At 41.6% G+C, this 19,616-nt stretch overlaps 1 protein-coding gene across 4 annotated transcripts in view; it reads left to right on the forward strand.

Annotated features, from left to right (window-relative positions):
• The window catches only part of CACNA2D2 (calcium voltage-gated channel auxiliary subunit alpha2delta 2), a 513,315-nt gene that overhangs the window by 115,493 nt on the left and 378,206 nt on the right, over nt 1-19,616 (forward strand). For all 4 annotated transcript variants that reach the window (XM_083429356.1, XM_083429357.1, XM_083429358.1 and 1 more), the window contains one exon: nt 5,336-5,452. In XM_083429356.1, the coding sequence (XP_083285482.1) occupies nt 5,336-5,452 (117 nt within the window). The remainder of the gene's footprint in view (nt 1-5,335; nt 5,453-19,616) is intronic.

Genomic DNA, 19,616 nt, shown 5'->3' on the forward strand with positions numbered 1-19,616 from the left:
TTCATTCTCCAGGCCTGTTTACGTGGCAGTAGTTTGGTCCCTGAATCATGTGCATCCTGTCTAAAATTGGCTTATACTCCCCTCTGAGAGCGGAGAGCAACCAGCATCTTGGACTGGCATGACTGAGGCTGCGGGAAGACTTGCAATGCTGCTGCAGCTTGGACTGATGTCACATGATGCACAAAGGGGGATATGCATTTTCCGAGCAACACAGGGTAGACTGCAGCAGTCTAAATCTGCCACCGTTTTGTCTCTTCTTCAGCGTTTGTTCTCCAGAATGCATGTGTTTGCTTATTTCCCATTCCTGTTGTTGTTGCCCCCTTCCAAATAGCTACTTCTTTCCTAATTCCTCCCCTGCATATGTCTCAGTCTCCATCTCAGCTGTGCTGAATTCAAGGTAGTTTTACACCGAGCTGTTTTGGGACTACAACTCCCATCATCCCTAGCTAACAGGACCAGTGGTCAGGGATGATGGGAATTGTAGTCCCAAAACATCTGGAGGGCTGAGTTTGGGGATGCCTGTTTTACACCTTCAACTTCCTAATCTCTTGGGTACCCCCTTTAGGCAGCCTTGTGCATTACTTCTTTTCCACCACCATTCCATGCTTTACAACTAACTGCTTTTGCATCCCTAATATGTCAGAGTAAAAAAAACCCAAACCATACAGTTTGCCAGTTCTGTGTTAAAAAAACAACACCACTCTGAGCATATGACGTTTTGCATTTTAAACTCACTTAATTTATAGCACCCTCATGGCTGCAGGAATCCATGTGGTTTGCTTCTGCTGCCCTGGTGGCAAACATATTTACTTGGGAATAAGCACCATTTGCTGTATTAAAAATATGGTGCATTTTTATATTAAAAATAAAACAGTGAGCATCTGCGATCATTTATATGTCTGGCCAGTTGTCTCCCCACCCCCTGCCAAAAATATATATAATACATTTAAAAAGAAGGATTCTGCAGTGACCACTATCAGCCCCAATAGACACTGGCATATCCTTGCTGACCTTTTTGCCACTGTCCCCTTCATTTGTTGCTATTTGCTCATGGGGGAGATGCTGGCTGTGGCCCAGCCCTAGCTGCACCACTCCCCAATTTTCCACTACAGTGGTATGTGGCGATTTCCACATAACAGGCTACCAGCAGCAGAAACTGTTCTGGTAAGCTGGCAATGAAGCCTGCTGTCACTTTTGCCACTGCCTGCTTCATTGTCTCTGATGTTACACAGAACCTGACATCCTGTTAGCATAATATAGATGGCACTATGCTTGTGATCACACTATGAGATACAAGCATCAGCTGATGAAATTTAAGAACACTACGGTTATGGGGCAACCACGAGTTGGGAATCATGTTCTTTCTGACATTGTCTCAAGTACTGAACACTGCTTGCGTCTGGGAATAGTCTGGTGTGTGACCTCATTCACCCACCTGCTAAGTTGATTCCCTGGTTGTGAAATAGTAGGATAGAAGAATCTCCAAACTGGACCACCCAGATCCATCCAGTCCAGCATTCTGTTTCCAGCAGTGATCAGTTTCCAATAGTGATCTATTTTTAATAGTGTGCCTAGCAGCTGATATACCAGGGCAAGGGGTTGATGGCCTTCCCTAATAGTTGGCTCTCAGCATCTGGTAACCAGATGCAGTACTTCTGAATATGGAGGATCCATTTAGCTATCCATTTGGCTAATAGCTGTTGATAGACTGATCATTTATTAACTTGTCTGAATATTCTAAAGGCATGTAGGCTAATGGGCATCACTGCCTGTTGTGGCAGAGGTCTCCAGAGTCTGTAAGGAAGATAATTTCTGTCATGCAGAGATTTTTTTTTAGAACAGTGGGAAGCATACAACGTTGGGAGCATAGTTTTGTTATGTTGTAACTGAGGCTACAATGGGCTAAGATTGCATACTGAGGCAATCTTGACAAAGCCCATTGTTTCATGATGTGATATTTAATTTTTAAAAAGATCTCACCCAGGCTTTCAGAAGATATAGTATTTCTATACTTCTGTGCATGTTAGCAACCATTATGGTGCAAGCATTGTTACAGTAAAACCTAATGCCAAAATGGCTTCTTTAAAACCATGCTTCCAAGATGACGTTGTTGGACTACAACTCCCATCATCCCTGAGCCAGCCTGGATGAGGATAGTAGGAGTTGTAGTTCAACAACATTTGGGGACACGAGGTCAAAGAATATTGCTTTAAGGGATATTGTGTCCACTGCAGGGGTCAAGCTTGAAATTCTCAGGACAAGCAAACAAGGGTACATATTTTAATTATAGTGAGTTGTGCTTTCTGGAGGAAATCCATTGATCACAAGGCATAATTAATAGCCAGGTTAGAGGCTTTACCTGCATTAGATATGTCACTGGTTTGGGAGGTTTAATTAGGCATGCATATACATGATTCATTATGCATATCAGTTACTGTAGGAAAATTCCTAACTACAGCAGGAACTTCTAAATAAATGATACTGGGCTTAAGCAGCACTTATACTTGGCTTTAGCTTCCTCCAATTACTTTCTCTAACACCACGCTCCTTGCTTAGTGAAACAAAAATAAACACATGGTCTTGGGGGTTGTGTAGAGTTCCAGTTGAACTGGCCTTCTTGGTACCTCTAATACCCCTCCACTGAGAGAACTGTCCATTTATTCTTACTTTCTGCTTCATGCTCTTTAACCAGTTGTCTGTCCATTACAAGACCTGGCGTCTTATCCCTTGGCTGCTAAGTTTACTTGGGAGCCATTGGTGAGGGACTTTGTCAAAAGCTTATTGGAAGTCCCAAGTATACAATATCTACCAGTTCCACGTTTCAGTAGTTAGAGGGGCATGTAATACTAAGGACAAGGATTAGGGATAAGCTCAGTGATAATAGTCACTGGCAACATAAGCGTCATTTTCTCTGTATGAGCATCCATACTGCTGGCTGTTTAACAAGAGCAATCTGTTCTGCAATAATGAGCACACTCCACTATGTTATTATAATAGTTCAACGTGCCCTCTATAAAAAATGCATACAATATTTGGTTATTGTCACCTTACTGAAATGTTCCAGTAAACCCTACTGAATTAATAGACTTACCTCACTATTTAAGACAGACAGCATTAGGGCACAATGTCATAAAAGCACAACACACCCTCATCATTTTTCATGGGCAAGGCTAGCTACAACCAATGGGAGCAGATTTGCCATTTCATAATAGGAAAATACTGATGTCAGGATGCCCTCTGCATCTGAAGCTTTCTCCTTGAAGATTGCTCCTTTTCTTTTGCTTCCCTAATTGCTGCTGCTCAGCTGGAGCCAGTGTGCCTTCAAAACACATTATTTTGTTATGCTGTTGTTTACCCAAGGAATAATAGGGCATGGGAAGAGAAAGGAAGTAAGAGAGACTATGAGAATCAGTTATGTTCAGTTCTGTTGCTTAACAGCTTCTGCAAAGTATTCCCCCACCTTGCATGCATGCACGCATACACACACATGTCTGGCATGCAGAAGGACTAGGGTTTGTTATTCAGACACATCAATTCACTTCCAGCTGCCTTTACATTATCAGGATGGAGCTTGCTGTTTGCTGAGCAGCCATTTCACACAGCAGGTCAAAGGCAGTTTCAAGAAATGTATGGAAGGGGCAACTAGCGATAAACAACATCTGAAAAAACAAAACATTGCCATGTTGGGTGTTCGTAGCCCTTCATAAGCAGCTTGGATTGCAAACTTCAAAAATCTATTTCTGTAATTGATTCTCAAAGCTTTCCTTTATTCTGATAGCAATAGCCCTATTCACATGCTGAGCACACTCTGTAAAATAGATGCACAGTTGTGAAATGGGATTGCGCTCACCTGGTTTGTCTCTGCCTGATTGCCCCTAGGCAAGCTGACCTCTACAGATTGAATGTAATGTATCAGTGGCTCATGTGTGTGTAGAGTGCAATGTGTATTGGCTACGCATTTTATCCTAAACACACATACACATTTTGCCAGGTAAAGATTGTAAGTTATCAGGTTTACTTTATTCACGCTGAACTCCTGCACACATTTGTTTCACTTGCTATGGCCAAGGCATTGAAGTGAACTGGGTCTAAAAATGAGGACAATCCTGCTGCCACACCATGTATTGATTTTATTATTTCCTCACCTTTCTGTTGGCCACTATTGACACCATTTGTATAAGTGGTATGTAGTTTGGATGTTGGTGAAGAGAAGCTTTAATTCTGAAGCTTAGTGATAACATTGTGAGAGGAGTCCATTAGGTTGTTGAATTAGTTTGTTTCTCTGGTGCAAAATGCTAGTCCATCCCCATTGCTGAATTTGATCCAAACATATTTCAAGTCACCATCAAATATAACCCAAGGGGTATGACAGTTCTTGTGTTATATGTAATCTATCTATCTATCTATCTATCTATCTATCTATCCATACAGATTAATGTTGCACTGTTTTGTATTTATTTACCTGACTATTTCCTTCCCTTCTTACAGGCCTTTTATCATACCAACCTGTTTCTGTCTGTTTTAAGCTCTGCTTACACTTCCTACCACCTTCAGCCATGTACCATCTGCTGCTAGTCTCCATCCCCACTAAATTATATGCACAGTGGGAGGGATGAGGGCAGTATGCTGGTTTTCATAAAGTGGGTTGGGCATACGTGGCATTTCATGAAGTGCTTTTCTGATTGAGGCTTGGGGGCAATCTGACTATCCCAAGAAAATGAGAAACTCTGTTTCAAAGGCTTCTGACTGTGTGGCATGCTCAGTCTGTGACAGTGAAAGAATATTCAGAAAAGAGGGGGGAAAGTGGGAAATCTCACGGAGGTTAGCAAGCTGAACTGGGCATTCAGGCACAACCTCCTGCTTCAGAGAATTATTACTAGTCTCCTTTGCACCTTCAGTGCTACCCACCCCACCCCCTGCCAGTTGGTTGGTTATTTAAGGCTGCCTTAGCATTGGGATGCCAAATATCATTTCATTTGTCTTCTCACCCACAGTAATTCATGATGGCTCCCACCGTAGTGGTCTGAAAATCTGATAGCCATTCATTTCTTTACTTTTTTTGCCTTGTTTCTGGGACAGGGATATTGTGGATTTTTGTCTGTCTGTCTGTCTGTCTGTCTGTCTGTCTTTCTCTCTCTCTTAATCCATGGAAAAGCACAACATTTCTAACAGTACTTACAGGTCTTGGGCATATGATTGCTATTTGTATGAACACTTCATAGTCTATAGTTCCTAAAATACATTTTCTTAAAGCTGGTGCTTATGTGTGTATATAGCTGTTTCTCAGAATATCCATTTTTCTTCTCCCCTCCCCCATCTTAATATCTTTAAACAGATCTACGATGAAAAAAAGAGCCTGTTTGATGTAAGAGAGAATATCCCAGAGAAAATAGTGGAAAAGGTGGCAGAGGACATTGAGAGTCTGTTGGCCAAGAAAGTCCAGGCATTGAAGGTAAGGTCACATCTTGGAGCATTAGCCTTGATTGGTGTGTCTGGTAGAAGAGGGAGTGAGCAATATGGAACTGGTATGTATGACAACATTCCAATATTTGCATAGTCTCCAGCTGATGAATCCTTTATTCAGAATGATTCAAACAATGTTTGTGAGCCACAGAGTTGGGGAATTTTATGAAGTTCCAAGGATAACTGCTATTCAGCCCAAATGCCTTTTTTGTTCTTGGTATCTCTGTCATGCAAGGGGTTGCAATTAGAGATCATTTTTAACATGACTAATAAAACGCTCTTCCCTGACATGTCTGAATCTTAGTTTCCTGCCTACCCAGAGTTCTTCAAAGAAGTGACCTTTGGGAGCTGTAACCCATTGTGCTCACATGCAAACAACTCATGGGGGAGAGGGGCAGAAAGTATTCTGAGTCCTTTGATAAGATGTACAGTTCATTCTCATCTTGGGGTTTGGGGTACATTTTCAGTCTAACTTTCCACTATATCACTTCCTTCCTAAATGAAGGAATAAATGTTATATTACTGCTGAAGCAAGCCAACAAGATTAAGCTATAATGATAGGTGAAGCTGACCCTTTATGTGATGATGGGCAGGTATCTGGCATTTCTACTTAACTTTTTCTGATTAGAAATCATCACATCGAGGACTTTTGGGTTTAGCAAAGGGCTTTTATATTTATGTGGTCCTATGCATTATCTGTTTCATTTCCTCTAACTGAAGCTTCTGCATATATAGTTTTCAACTTATAAGTATCATAAAGGTGGTTTGTTATCATCATTATTATTACAACTTCCATGCTGCTTTCCCACAAAATTCATGGAATTACCCAAAGCAATTCAGAAAATAGAACAGCAAGCATAAAACAGTACATATCAAAATATCAGTTTACTTTTTAAATAAATGTTTCAATGGTGATAGCAAAACAGCAAATTTCAATAGGCCATGAAATCAAAAACTGTGAAGCCTCAGCAGCAAAACTTTGTAGGTGGGAAAAAAACAATCAGTACTGCCAAAACAGATCAGCTAGATCCTCAAAAGCAGCAGCAGTAAGATAAAGTACCTACATATTAAGGTGCAATTATGCAAAAGTGTGGTCAGCACCAATAAACTCAGCAATTGAAGTTTTCAAAGCCCAGCAATAGCACGTGCTGCTTCCTTCGCACCCATATATATATATATATATATATATATATATATATATATAGTATACATATAAATATATAGAGAGAAAGAGTACTCCTGGAGTACTGTGTCCAGTTCTGGGCACCACAGTTCAAGAAGGACACTGACAAACTGGAACGTGTCCAGAGGAGGGCAACCAAAATGGTCAAAGGTCTGGAAACGATGCTTTATGAGGAACGGCTAAGGGAGCTGGGCATGTTTAGCCTGGAGAAGAGGAGGTTAAGGGGTGATATGATAGCCATGTTCAAATATATAAAAGGATGCCACATAGAGGAGGGAGAAAGGTTGTTTTCTGCTGCTTCAGAGAAGCGGACACGGAGCAATGGATCCAAACTACAAGAAAGAAGATTCCACCTAAACATTAGGAAGAACTTCCTGACAGTAAGAGCTGTTCGACAGTGGAATTTGCTGCCAAGGAGTGTGGTGGAGTCTCCTTCTTTGGAGTTCTTTAAGCAGAGGCTTGACAACCATATGTCAGGAGTGCTCTGATGGTGTTTCCTGCTTGGCAGGGGGTTGGACTCGATGGCCCTTGTGGTCTCTTCCAACTCTATGATTCTATATATATCCAGGTAATATATATATATTTCAGTTGGTGTAATCTTTTCACACCATTCCCTCTTTCACACCTAACATTCTTAATCATAGCCTGTATTCTGTGCACAGCAGCTGAGTTGATTAGTATGAGTTAGCCAAGGTAGGCAAAGCTTAACTGACCAGACAGTGTAAGGATTAATGACGGTGACTACTGATTTTGATACCAGTAGACTTAAGCCTTGTATTCCTGTCACCTCTTCTGTTCTTTATACCTAGTTTTTAGTTCACATGGATGTTTGAAAGGAGACAAATACATCATGTGTTCCTAATAATTACTACAGCTGCTACTAACATTTAGTGTCAACGGTATGCCTGGCACCATGCAAGACACAGTAGTGACACCATTCTCCAAGCCAAAATGGCCCATGTTGCAACAATGACATGTGTCAAATGGATTTTGCCCTGGTAAGTTTCCATGCAACACTGTCCCACTGCAGAGAAAGAAAAATATTAAATTTCCAGTTACCAAGCATGGCGCTAGGAAAGCCTTTGCCAGCAACTAGTGTGAGGAGAAGACAGAGAATGGTCAAATATCTCTCCTCCTCCCACCTTCCGATCCACCCAAAGACTGCTAGGAACTTCTGATGCAATAGCTACCATTCATAGAATCACAGAACTGTAGAATTGGAAGGGACCCCAAGTGCCCTGCAATGCAGGGATCTCAACTAAAGCATCCATGACGGATCGTCATTCTTTCTACAATGATTCTCTTGCCCCTAGAACTTAGGGGGGTCAGGAGATACTTTGGGGAAGCTGGAATTTACTCTAGCTTCTGATTTCTAGGCCAGGCTTACCACATGTGAAGAGCAAACAGGCTTGTGCATCTTTAACCGCTATAGAAGCGGAAATTTGGTGAAGATAGCTTGTCATGCAGCATGTGGCGAAAGCTGTAGCAGCCAAAATTCTCTCTTCTACACAACTATTAACGGTGTAGAAATCCTGTCCTCCTTTAGAAATGGGCACTACAGTGTTACCTCGGGTTAAGTACTTAATTCGTTCTGGAGGTCCGTTCTTAACCTGAAACTGTTCTTAACCTGAAGCACCACTTTAGCTAATAGGGCCTCCTGCTGCTGCCGTGCCACCGAAGCACGATTTCTGTTCTCATCCTGAAACAAAGTTCTTAACCCGAGGTACTATTTCTAGGTTAGCAGAGTCTGTAACCTGAAGCGTCTGTAACCTGAAGCGTATGTAACCCGAGGTACCACTGTGTATATGTGAGTGAACTATGTAGTTTGCAAAGCTTAGCTTCCAAAATGCCCCCAAGGCTTTGAGAACATCCCAGTTCAGTTTGGAATACGTCAAGACAAAAACCTTCTTCACCTTGGGAGAGTCCCAAAACTCTTTGAATGTGCCCAACTTGGCTCAGAATTCATTTGAACTAAATGCACACCCCTAGTTGTTATAGCCATACTTTACTTCCAACACCGCAGCACAGCAAGTTGCTAAGGAATGCAACTGATTGGGTTTTTCTTAGATTTATAAATAGCAAGGATCAGGGTCTTGTTTCTATGGCACTGACTCCCTCCCAAGCGAGAATATATCTTGACCTCAGACTCATTCTGCTTATTATATCCATGACTCATGAAAGTTGTGATTAAAAAAATAAAGTTATATTTATTAAGCCAAATTGGGATGATGAGCAGGAGTGAATGCAGGGCAGGTAGTATTGGCAAAGGTCTTGGGACATCCGTCTGTTTCACCTCATCCAATGCAAGCATTCTTCACTCTTTTCCATTGTTCTGGTGTAGGAACTGGAGGGCTATATTACTGTGGGGTGTGCTTCTGATAAGCAGTAGCAGCCAAAATAGGAGCTATACTCCAAATTTGTTGAAGATTCAGTGCATTCAATTCCAGAGTGCATCCAGATTTTAATGACTGGTTTTTCTATGTTTTAGCAGTACTTCTGCAAGCCACCTTGAGCCTAGTCAAGGAAAAAGGAAGGGTATAAATAAATTAATAGTAGTACAGTAATATTAGTATAGTATAGTATAGTATAGTATAGTATAGTATAGTAAAGCTGCATTCTTAGAATTTTATTAATATTTGCTATCTTTCCCTCTCCAAAGGGTAGATTGCTTCTAGTTATACCTGAAAATGCTGGTGTAACAGTGCAATGTCTACTCACAAGTAAGCCCCTGATTCCTATAGGACTTACTCCAGTGCATTCAATGTGTTGCGTAAAAGTTGTGCAAAAGAATATGGGATGGGCATTTGAAGTTCTGAATTAAATATGTGCTGATTTGAATATAATTCTCTCCCCCTTCCCCCATGTCTTGTTTGACAGCTGATGCTTATTAATTTTTCACGTAATGCGTTGGGCCGCAGACAATTTACTTTGCCTTATGAATTCTGCATATTCCATAGTTTACTGGAGGTTATGCCTTGAAGTGTACAATTTCTGTTCTGTGACCTGAATAAAGACTGCTGTCTAAGTTGATGTTTTTATCACCGGCTTCATCTTGTCCAGTAATATGAGATAGAGGAATTTGGGACTGCAGAGAGGGGCAATAACAAAAAGGCCCCAAGGTGTTTTGTGCTCTCTTCAAGATTCCTGCTCTGTCCTTAATCCAGTTTGGCAGCTGAGCAGAGTCACTCTGGCTTTATCTCTTTGATAGCAGAACCTCTGGTACAAGTCCCTCTACAGTTGGAGCTCAGCTCTGAATTTGGATTCTCTTTCCCTCTTGCACTGTGGTTCAAGAGAAGGTGAAGTCTGACTCTCACATTTTCCCAATAACAAAATATCTAGGAAAATGTGATATCCCAGAAAGAAATGGTAGAAGAATCTTAAGCAACCAGTTAGTAATCCTTGTGCCTGTATTGACCAATCATGGGAAAGTTCTGAAATCATCAAAATTGGTAGTCTGTTTCTGCTTCCTGTATGCTTTGGGTGCAGTTGAAGAATGTTTGGGACATTGTTCAGTGCAGGAGTTCTTATGTGGTCAGCTCAGGATTCTCTTTGTGGCAAAAACAACCAAGTTAAAGTGCGTGAATTGTTACTCCATCAAAATGGATGTTGTAACTGGAGCACTCTGAGATGCAATTTCACACTTCAGCAAGAGGTAAATGTGTTGTCTAAAAGCATCCTTGCTTTGTTTTTAAAATGCAGAAAATGTGTGAGGTTATATTTGGAGTGCAGTTTTAGGAGGAAACTTGTTTTTACCTCATATTTACATTGACTGTGACTCTGAATAGCTTACTTAATCATGCTGTGCTTCAGCATTGTGTTGGCAGTAGTTATCTAGATTATGGTATGGAGAAGGATGAGTGCGAACAATAAGAAGCATCTATACCTTTACCTTCTGTTGGGGGGAGGATTGGAGTTTATGAGTATGTGTGTTCGTAAGGTGGAGAAGGGAGGGCGATATGTCTTGAACCTGTGCTTATTTCTGTGTTTCTAGTCTGCCAACACCAAATGCTCAAAGCTTGGCCAGTTTATGCAGTCATTAGTATCAAGTAGTGCAGTTTTTTATTTTTGTTTTTGGACTATACACAGGCTGGGGGCAGAGAGCTGCATGTATGGATGCTCTCCCTCAAAGAACCCTTCACATAGAAAAATGAAATTTCAAGAACAAGGCTAGATATCCAACCTTCCTACCTGGTGTAGTTAGGAATGGATCTGTTAGTTTTGTTTTGCGTAACCAAGTGGTGACAGCCCCAGCCCCCAGGGATCATAAGGAAAGAATAAAGACTCTGACAATGTTATATGGAATTAAAATTAGGCCACAACTTTATTAAACTTCTGAATGTAGGAAGACCTTGGCTTAGGCCTTGGGCATGTATCCCTCCCAGTCCCCCAGCCAGAGGGAACTGGGGCTCATCAGGGTAAATGAGATATGGGGGTGCTCTGTGAGACGTAAGTGTAGCAGGCAGCCAAGCCCAGATCCCTGCATGCAGGGTAGTTCACTGACGACCTTTCAGTGTATGGCCAGTGACACCCATATATATATAACCCCTTTAAGAGGGAGACCCTGGAATCACCGCCGCATCCAACCTTCCTACCTGATGTAGTTAGGGATAGATCTTTTAGTTTTGCTTTATTTCAGCTTCTTATTTTTCCCCCAAACCAAATTTCTCCAGCAGCAGAAATCTGCTGTCTCTTCAGTCTGTTTTAGTTCAGTTGGAAGTTATCAATCTCAAGCTCAACTGTTGCTTATCTTGTGCATTTAGTGTGGGCAGGTGCATCCTTTTAACAGCACTTATAATTGTATTATTTTTCTTACATGTATTAAGTGACGTCTTTCTCAGTCCTTCAACTCTCTGACAGGAAATTGTTTTTAATGCCATGAAAAAACTGAAGTGTCACAGAATAGGACTTGTCTCGCTCTTAAGAGTGCCTTGTGGCCCTATCATGGTTAGCAGCTAAGAATAGGCTGGCTCATTACAGAGATGGTTGTGCTGCTGAATTGGGGGTGAAAGCCTGCTCCAAGCTGGTGTGGGTAGCTTGGTGTTGTACTTTTCAAATGTAATTTGCTGAGGTTTTGTTTTGCTTATATTCTGGAGGAGTAAGATAGAGAGGCTGTGCAGTAGAGGGGCTCTAAGCTACTCGCCCAAAAGCTCAAAATGAACCCAACCTAGGTTCTTTGCACTGTGCCTTTGCACCTTTTAAGCTACATAGAGAAGCTGTACAAGAAGAAGAAATAATCTACAAGAGCCTGTGCAGTGGTTAGCGTGTCCAGCTAGGACTGGGAAGACCCAGATTCAAATCCTCACTCATCCATGAAGTTGATTAGGTGACTTTGGGCCAGTCATTCTGAGCTCTGCCTCACAGAACTGTTTTGCAAATTAAAGGTGTGAACCACGTTCACTGCCTTGAACTAAAATTCAGGTTATGGATAAAACAAATATGTTTTCTTTTTCAGTTGCTCCACACTTGAGGGCCAACTGGTTTTGCACATCATATAGAATGTGAGAGGCAGCAAAGTACAGCCAAATAGGTCAAACACAAATACAGTACAGATAACTGGAAGCGCTGGAAGTGACTTTTTTCAAAATTACATAGGAGGCCAGTGGCAGGCTTAGGCAAAAACTCTAGCTTTCAGAATTACGCCATAGAATTTAGACCATGTATAAGATTCAGATGGAGTAGCAAAAAAAGTTTGTCTTCTCATCACATTTCTCCTGAAACTTAGGAGGCAGAGGTTCTATTGACACAATACACAGATGCAGTCTCTGGAAGCACATAAGCCTACCCAACAATAGAAATGGAAATTAGTCTCTTCTGCTGAGCACTTGTCTTAAAAACCCACACAGCCTAAATTGGAGAAAAACAACATTTAAAGGTATAATCTCCTTGTTTTGTTAATTAATAGTGACAATTCATCCCTTTTCCCACTTCTTCTTTAATTGCTGGTTGGTTGGGTTTTTTTGTTTTAATTATATTTTTAATTTACTCCTAATCAAATCCTGGCTTGTTGTCTCTGTCTGTGTGTTTATTTTGTTAGCGTATGTGTTCAAGTGTGTGTGGCTGCATACTTCCCTCTGTTTTCTCCAAATTGTTTTCCCCCCACCCTTCCCAACCTGGACCAGATCCAGTAATCCAATTTGAATCCAATCTCTGAGGTCTGGAATTCTAATTTACAGATTGCAGAGTGGGAGTTGAACAATGCAAACACCAAGACAGGAGTTTATTGTCTAATCTAATCAGGGGCAATCAGATGTTTGTAACAAGTCTATCAAAGCTGCATTGGGCCCTTTCACTGAACAGTGTAACCAGTCCTCTAATAATACTAAAGTGATTTAGGGTTTCATGCACTTTCATACAGATTAGCATGTGTATTTTCCTTTCTTTTTCAGGGCAGGCTTGGCAAAAGCCCAGCCCACTATGCTTTTGGAATGTCGTAATGTGAGGGTGAGGGTTTATCACCCTCATGCTCTGTGAGGGTTTATCAACATGCTTGGGGTTTGGGCATGATTCCTGCAGTGTGTGTGTATATGTGTAACAAAATAAAAAAAAATTCTTCCAGTAGCACCTTAGAGACCAACTAAGTTTGTTATTGGTATGAGCTTTCATATCTGAAGAAGTATGCATGCACACAAAAGCTCATACCAATAACAAACTTAGTTGGTCTCTATGAGGCATCTGATCAAGGTCTGTATTTTAAAATGAGCTTAAAAATATATTTGCAAATGTTTGTAGGCTTCATGCCAGGCAGAAACCAGCTGGCTAAGTACTCTGGCAGTGTTTATCTTCCTGCTCTCCTGGACAAAGGCCCCCCTGATTTATAGCAGTAGCAGGAGACAAATTTCTCAAAGTTGTAAAAGGGAATTACAGGCTGGGAGCAAAGGTTATACTGACCCTACATATTACAGAATACAATCAAGCTGCAAAAACACTAATTAAGAGTTGGTAAATAGTAAGATTTATTGTTTAACAGAAAATAATACCATGTGCCTCCCATCAGATTCTAGCCATATTTTCCCAAGGTTTAAGGTATCTTGAGAAGGTTAAAGGGCAAAGAGCTAATGGGAAAAGCAGCTGGCTGGAAAAGGGGGGTGCAAATTAAAGAGGCTTCCTTTTGAAGCTGTTTTTTACTGAGTTCCTTTTTACTTTGAAAGGTCCTTTTCTTCTAAAAAGCTATCTATTATTATTGGCTTAATGTAATTATGCAAAGGATTTAGAAAGTAAGAAATGTTAGATTCTTATGTTAGATTCTTATTTCATTGATGGTGTGTGAGAATGTGAACCCAAGATCTCCGTTTAAGATAGAATTTAATACCATGAGCCATCTGTTTTAGCCATTTGTTTTGGAATGAAGGGGCAACAAGGGCAAAAGGTGATCTGGTAATTAAGGTGCCTTGTCGAGGCAAATGTAAGATATATGGCTACTTGTCTGCCATTTATGGATAGAAGGAAATATAGCTCTTTGTCTCCCATAAAAGGTAATAGGAAATGGGTGTATCTTTTATGATTGTTTCTAGCAAACAGCCAATAGGAATTTCAACCAGGCTGATCGGACAGAGGCAGCCAAAGGAGGAGCAAGGGGGCTGGGCTGAGGAAATATAAGTGCTGGCCATCAGGGCTGGAGTGGGCAGAGCTTTGGTAACCATATACCACTGTGCCTATCATTTATTTGTTTGACAAATAAATTATTATTTTAATTTCTGTATTGCTGCGTTGAATATTTTATTCCAGCTAAGCGTTAACCACAAGCAGGGTGCTACATCTGAGGGACTACTGGAAGAAAAAAAAATATTTTGTTTCGACTATGGCAGACCAGCACGGCTACCTACCCATGTGTATATGTGTGTTATATTTATTTATTTTGTTAACAATTAGTAATTAAATTATTGTGTGGAATTCAACATAGTGCTACGGAGAGTGTTCTGTCAGAGCAAATTCTTCGGCTTTTCCCATGGAATGATACTCACCCTCCTCCCCTGTATGATATTCAGAGGGTTCTCCCAATCATTCAGAGTGGATTGGGGGAAGGTGTGGGGGTCACACAAGAGGGAGGGAAGGACGAAAGTTTGCTGCACTGGCAGAAGTCCTTGCACTGGCTTCTATCAGCAGAATAAGTTAGTCAAATCCAGCCCATTGCATTTAAATTTATTCCTTCATACACAAAAAGAAGACGGTGTACAACAAAAGAGAAGTAAAATAAAATTACAATTTAGAATAAAATGGCATCCATTAGGTCAATCGCAAAATAAGCTTAAAAGAAAACATCTTGTTGTTTAGTGCCTTGGAAAGACCTCGGAAAATAGATAACTTTTCAGCAAATGCTTCCCAGCCACACTCCTTCCTTCCTTCCTTCCTTGGTGATTCAAAATGCTAGGTGGATGGGAAATTTCATTTCTCCAGCAGTCATAAATATAGGTGCCTTGCAACTGCTACTCTGGATGTCTGGGCAAAGAGGGAGATAGGAGTTCAGATCCTCCACAACAGTTTCATAGTAATTGCACATTTTTGCACAGTAATCCAGAAAGGTAAACTGCTAAAAAAGTTCTATACTATCCGTCCCTTGGATCTCAGTTCTTCTTCTTACACTGTTAGGGCCTTTTTTTCTGGGTCAGTGCCCCATTTGCCCAAATGGACCAGCCCACACAGTTCCCAGGCTCTCTTCTGTGCCCCACTTCCTATGCAACAGGATCCTCCATTGCTTCACGATGGAGAGCAAATGCACAGGTATCAGGGAATCTTGCAGAACTATCAGGCTAAGCCAGGCTTCCTCAACCTCAGCCCTCCAGATGTTTTTGGCCTACAACTCCCATGATCCCTAGCTAGCAGGACCAGTGGTCAGGGATGATGGGAATTGTAGTCTCAAAACATCTGGAGGGCTGAGGTTGAGGAAGCCTGGGCTAAGCAGTTGGTTTGGTCCTTCTCCCAGTCTGTGCACACAATGTGCTCCTATTGCTGTCCCTTTCTCCATTGGGAAAAGGAGGTTCCAGCAGCAAGCAGTTCAACTAGGCTGGCGCTTCTTTTGGGTGCAGGCAACAACCAGGACTAGACTCCTTGCTGCTACCGTTCCTACTTGAAGGAAACTTCTGGTGCCAAGCAGAAGCATATAAAGTCTAGAGCAGCCTTTCTCAACCTTGGGTCCCCTAATGTTGTTGGACTACAGCTCCCATCATCCCTAGCTAGCGGGAGCAGTGGCCTTGGATGAGGGGAGTTGTAGTCCAACAACATCCTGGGAGCCAAGGTTGAGAAAGGCATGTCTGGGATATCTGATTTTTATGTCTGACTCTGCAAGATTCTTAGACTATTAATGGGCCCCAAACATGCATGTAAACATGTATTTAAGAGGTTGACATGCTTGCTGAGCCTGGACTTCTGCAATTCTGCCTCTCTGTACAGTCTTAGATTACTGTTTTCTAGGTCACTAAGGATGCATTTCAGTTTCAGCCCTGGAGAGAAGAGTTGAAGCCATTACCCTCCGAAGGAGACACCTGATAAATATTTGAAAGATATATTTTACTATGAGCCCTAAGATACTATGCAGTAAGGAAAGATGTTGCTGGGGAATAAATAAGTAAATATATAGTATCTAGAGTGTGTGTGTTCTGTTTTGCTATGGGCAACATTAAACTCGGTGCACCGTATCCATATATCTTTCAACAGTCTCTTTCTACACCTAGGAGTCTGTTTAGGAGCTGGACTATCTATTAAGGAAACACTCTGCTCGCTGCTTTTCCTAGTGAGTAGAATCAAGTGTGTGTTCATCAACAAAATCCTGCTTCCCTATATGGATTAAAGGCCTAATTTAGCAAATTAAATGTAGGTGACAGACTGGAGGTGGGCAAATATTATTCCCATCTTCAAAAAGAGGGGAAAGGAGGACCCAGGTAACAACCAACTGATGAACTTGACATCAATACCAGAGAAGGTCCTATAACAGATAATTCAACAGTTGGTCTGTGAGCATTTAGAAAAGGATGCTGTGATTACTAAAGCCCAGCACGAGTTTCTCAGAAATAAGTCTTGCCAGACCAATCTGAGTTCTTCTTTTGATGGAATTACAAACCTGGTGGATCAGGGAAATGCTGTGGACATAGTGTATCTTGATTTAAGTAAGGCTTTTGATAAAGTCCCCCACAATATTCTCAAGAGGAAGCTGGTAAAATGTGAGTTGAACGAGGTAACTGTTAAATAATTTGTAGCTGGTTGATGACTAAACCCAGAGGGTTCTGTCCTGGGCCCATTGTTGTTCAACATCTTTATAAACAACTTGAATGAAGGAATTGGAGGGATGCGCATCAAATTTGCAGATGACATGAAACTGGGAGGGGTAGCTGATGTTGCAGAAGACAGAATCAAAATATGAAATGTCTTAACAGATTGGAGAACTGGGCCCAATCTAACAAAATGAATTTCAATAGGGACAAATGTAAAGTCCTGCACTTAGGCAAGAAGAACCAGATGCACTTGGCTTACCAGCAGTACATGTGGAAAGGATTTAGGGATCTTGGTTGGCCACCAGGCTTAACATGAGTCAACAGTGTGATGCAGTAGCAAAAAAGGGAATGCTCTTCTAGGCTGCATCAACAGAAGAATAGTGCCCAGATCAAGGGAAGCAATAGTACAGCTCTATTCTGCCTTGGTCAGACCACACCTGGAATACTGTGCCCAGTTTTGAGTGTCACAATTTAAGAAGAATGTTGACAAGCTGGAACGTGTGCAGAGGAGGGCAACCAGGATGATCAAGGGTCTAGAAACCAAGCCTTCTGAAGAATGGTTGCGGGAGCTGGGTATGTTTAGCCTGGAAAAGAGGAGACTCAGAGGAGATATGATAGCCACCTTCAAATGTCTAAAGGACTGTCACATGGAAGATGGAGCAAGCTTGTTTTCTCCTGCTCAGGAAGGTAGAACTCAAACCAATGGCTGCAAGCTACAAGAAAGGAGATTTCAACTAAACATTTGGAAAAACTTTCTGACAGTAAGAGCTATTTGGCAAAGGAACAGACTCCCTCTGGAGGTGGTGGACTCTTCTTCCTTGGAGGTTTTTAAGCAGAGTTTGGATGGCCATCTGTTAGCTGAGATTCCTGCATTGCAGGGGGTCAGACTAGATGGGTCCCTTCCAACTCTAAGATTCTGTGATTCTGTAATTCTAGGCACATATTGAGTCACTTCACACATAATACTAAACCAGGGATTCCACATTCTTGTGCCAAACCATGACAATGCTAATGTTCATGAGCTCGACTGAGCCCAAGAGATATTCGGCCCTGTTTTCTCCCTTCCCCTCTTCCCCAACAGCTGGGAAAATGACTTTGTCAGTGTTTATGACAGGTTGTCATGTCATTTGAATCAAGGACAGGTATTTATAACAAGAAGACAGGAGTGCCTGGCATGCTCTGGTCCATGGGGTCACGAAGAGTCGGACACTACTAAACGACTAAACAACAACAATTTAGAAACCAACTTCAAAATCCATAGCTTAAGGTTTGCTTGTTTTGAAATTGACAATTTGTTAAAACCACAGTCAGTGTGGTGTAGTGGTTAAGAGCAGTGGACTTGTAATCTGGTGAACCGGGTTCGATTCCCTGCTCCTCCACATGCAGCTGCTGGGTGACCTTGGGCTAGTCACACTTCTCTGAAGTCTCTCAGCCCCACTCACCTCACAGGGTGTTTGTTGTGGGGGAGGAAGGGAAAGGAGAATGTTAGCCGCTTTGAGACTCCTTAGGGTAGTGACAAAGCGGGATATCAAATCCAAACTCTTCTCACAGTCCCACATAACAAGCTGACATTCAAGGAAGCTGAAAGCAAATGTCAGTGTTACAGTGGGAAGAGAGGGAAAGGTGGAGTGTGTGCCTCTATCAGACTCATGCATGTAGCACAAACCAATGTTTAGCATGACACATTACTGTGACCATAGTTGCTCTTCTGTTTTGTCTTGAATTTCCCTAACAAGCTAGCTATTGCTAATGCCAGCAACTAACAACAGAAAACCTGTCACACATGTACAGTGGTACCTCAGGTTAAGAACTTAATTTGTTCTGGAGGTCCATTCTTAATCTGAAACTGTTCTTAACCTGAGGTACCACTTTAGCTAATGGGGCCTCCCACTGCGTCGCCACCACTCAATTTCTGTTCCTATCCTGAAGCAAAGTTTTTAACCCAAGGTACTATTTCTGGGTTAGCAGAGTCTGCAACCTGAAGCGTCTGTAACCTGAAACGTCTGTAACCCGAGGTACCACTGTACTTTCCTATTATGGTTTTTTTTTAAATGCTTTCTCCAGTATAATATGTTGGCTGCCCTGTTAGGAAGAGTTCATGAATGAGGAGACAGTGGTTCTGACCTGCTCTTGCTATTTCCATGTTTCTTTTGTGGTTTCCTCCTCTCAGAGTTCCAGTTTAGTTATTCTGCTCTATTTGTCCATCCATCCCATGCTTCCTTATTTGTTGCAAGGTGACCTCTGTGGTTCAGCACATTCCTGTGCTCCTAACGGATCTTGAATCTTGCTTTTGATACACATTGACAGGCATTGCACAAAGCAGTACATTTGCAATCACCCATTGTTGCTTAATTGCATATAGAAGTTTTGTGTTCCACAGGTCTCAATTAGTTGAAAGATACATTAGAGCCGTTTTTTGTTTAAACTAGGGGACTTGTTTTCATTTATGGTAAATCTTTTTAATTGCTCTAACCATAAAAGTTCATACACTTTATTGAAATTGCTGTTCTTCCTTGATGCAGTTGCATGAAGAGCCCTTTGTAAGATATGGAGTTGCTAAGTTGTAGCTGTTTAAAAAACAATGATGATCAAGTTATCTCCCTGTGCTCAGCATGTAATGTCATCACCAACATTCATGAGCTCTCAACTCTGGGAGCTCAAATCAGGTAGAACATCTCTGAGGGAGGAGAAATTGTAAGGATCCTCACACCTAGGCAGGAGCAGATTTGGGGAGGGGGTGGGGCAAGAAGTGGGTGAGGTACCAT

This window comes from Podarcis tiliguerta (assembly GCF_965153285.1).
Source record: "Podarcis tiliguerta genome assembly, chromosome: 2".
In the NCBI taxonomy this organism is placed as follows: domain Eukaryota; kingdom Metazoa; phylum Chordata; class Lepidosauria; order Squamata; family Lacertidae; genus Podarcis; species Podarcis tiliguerta.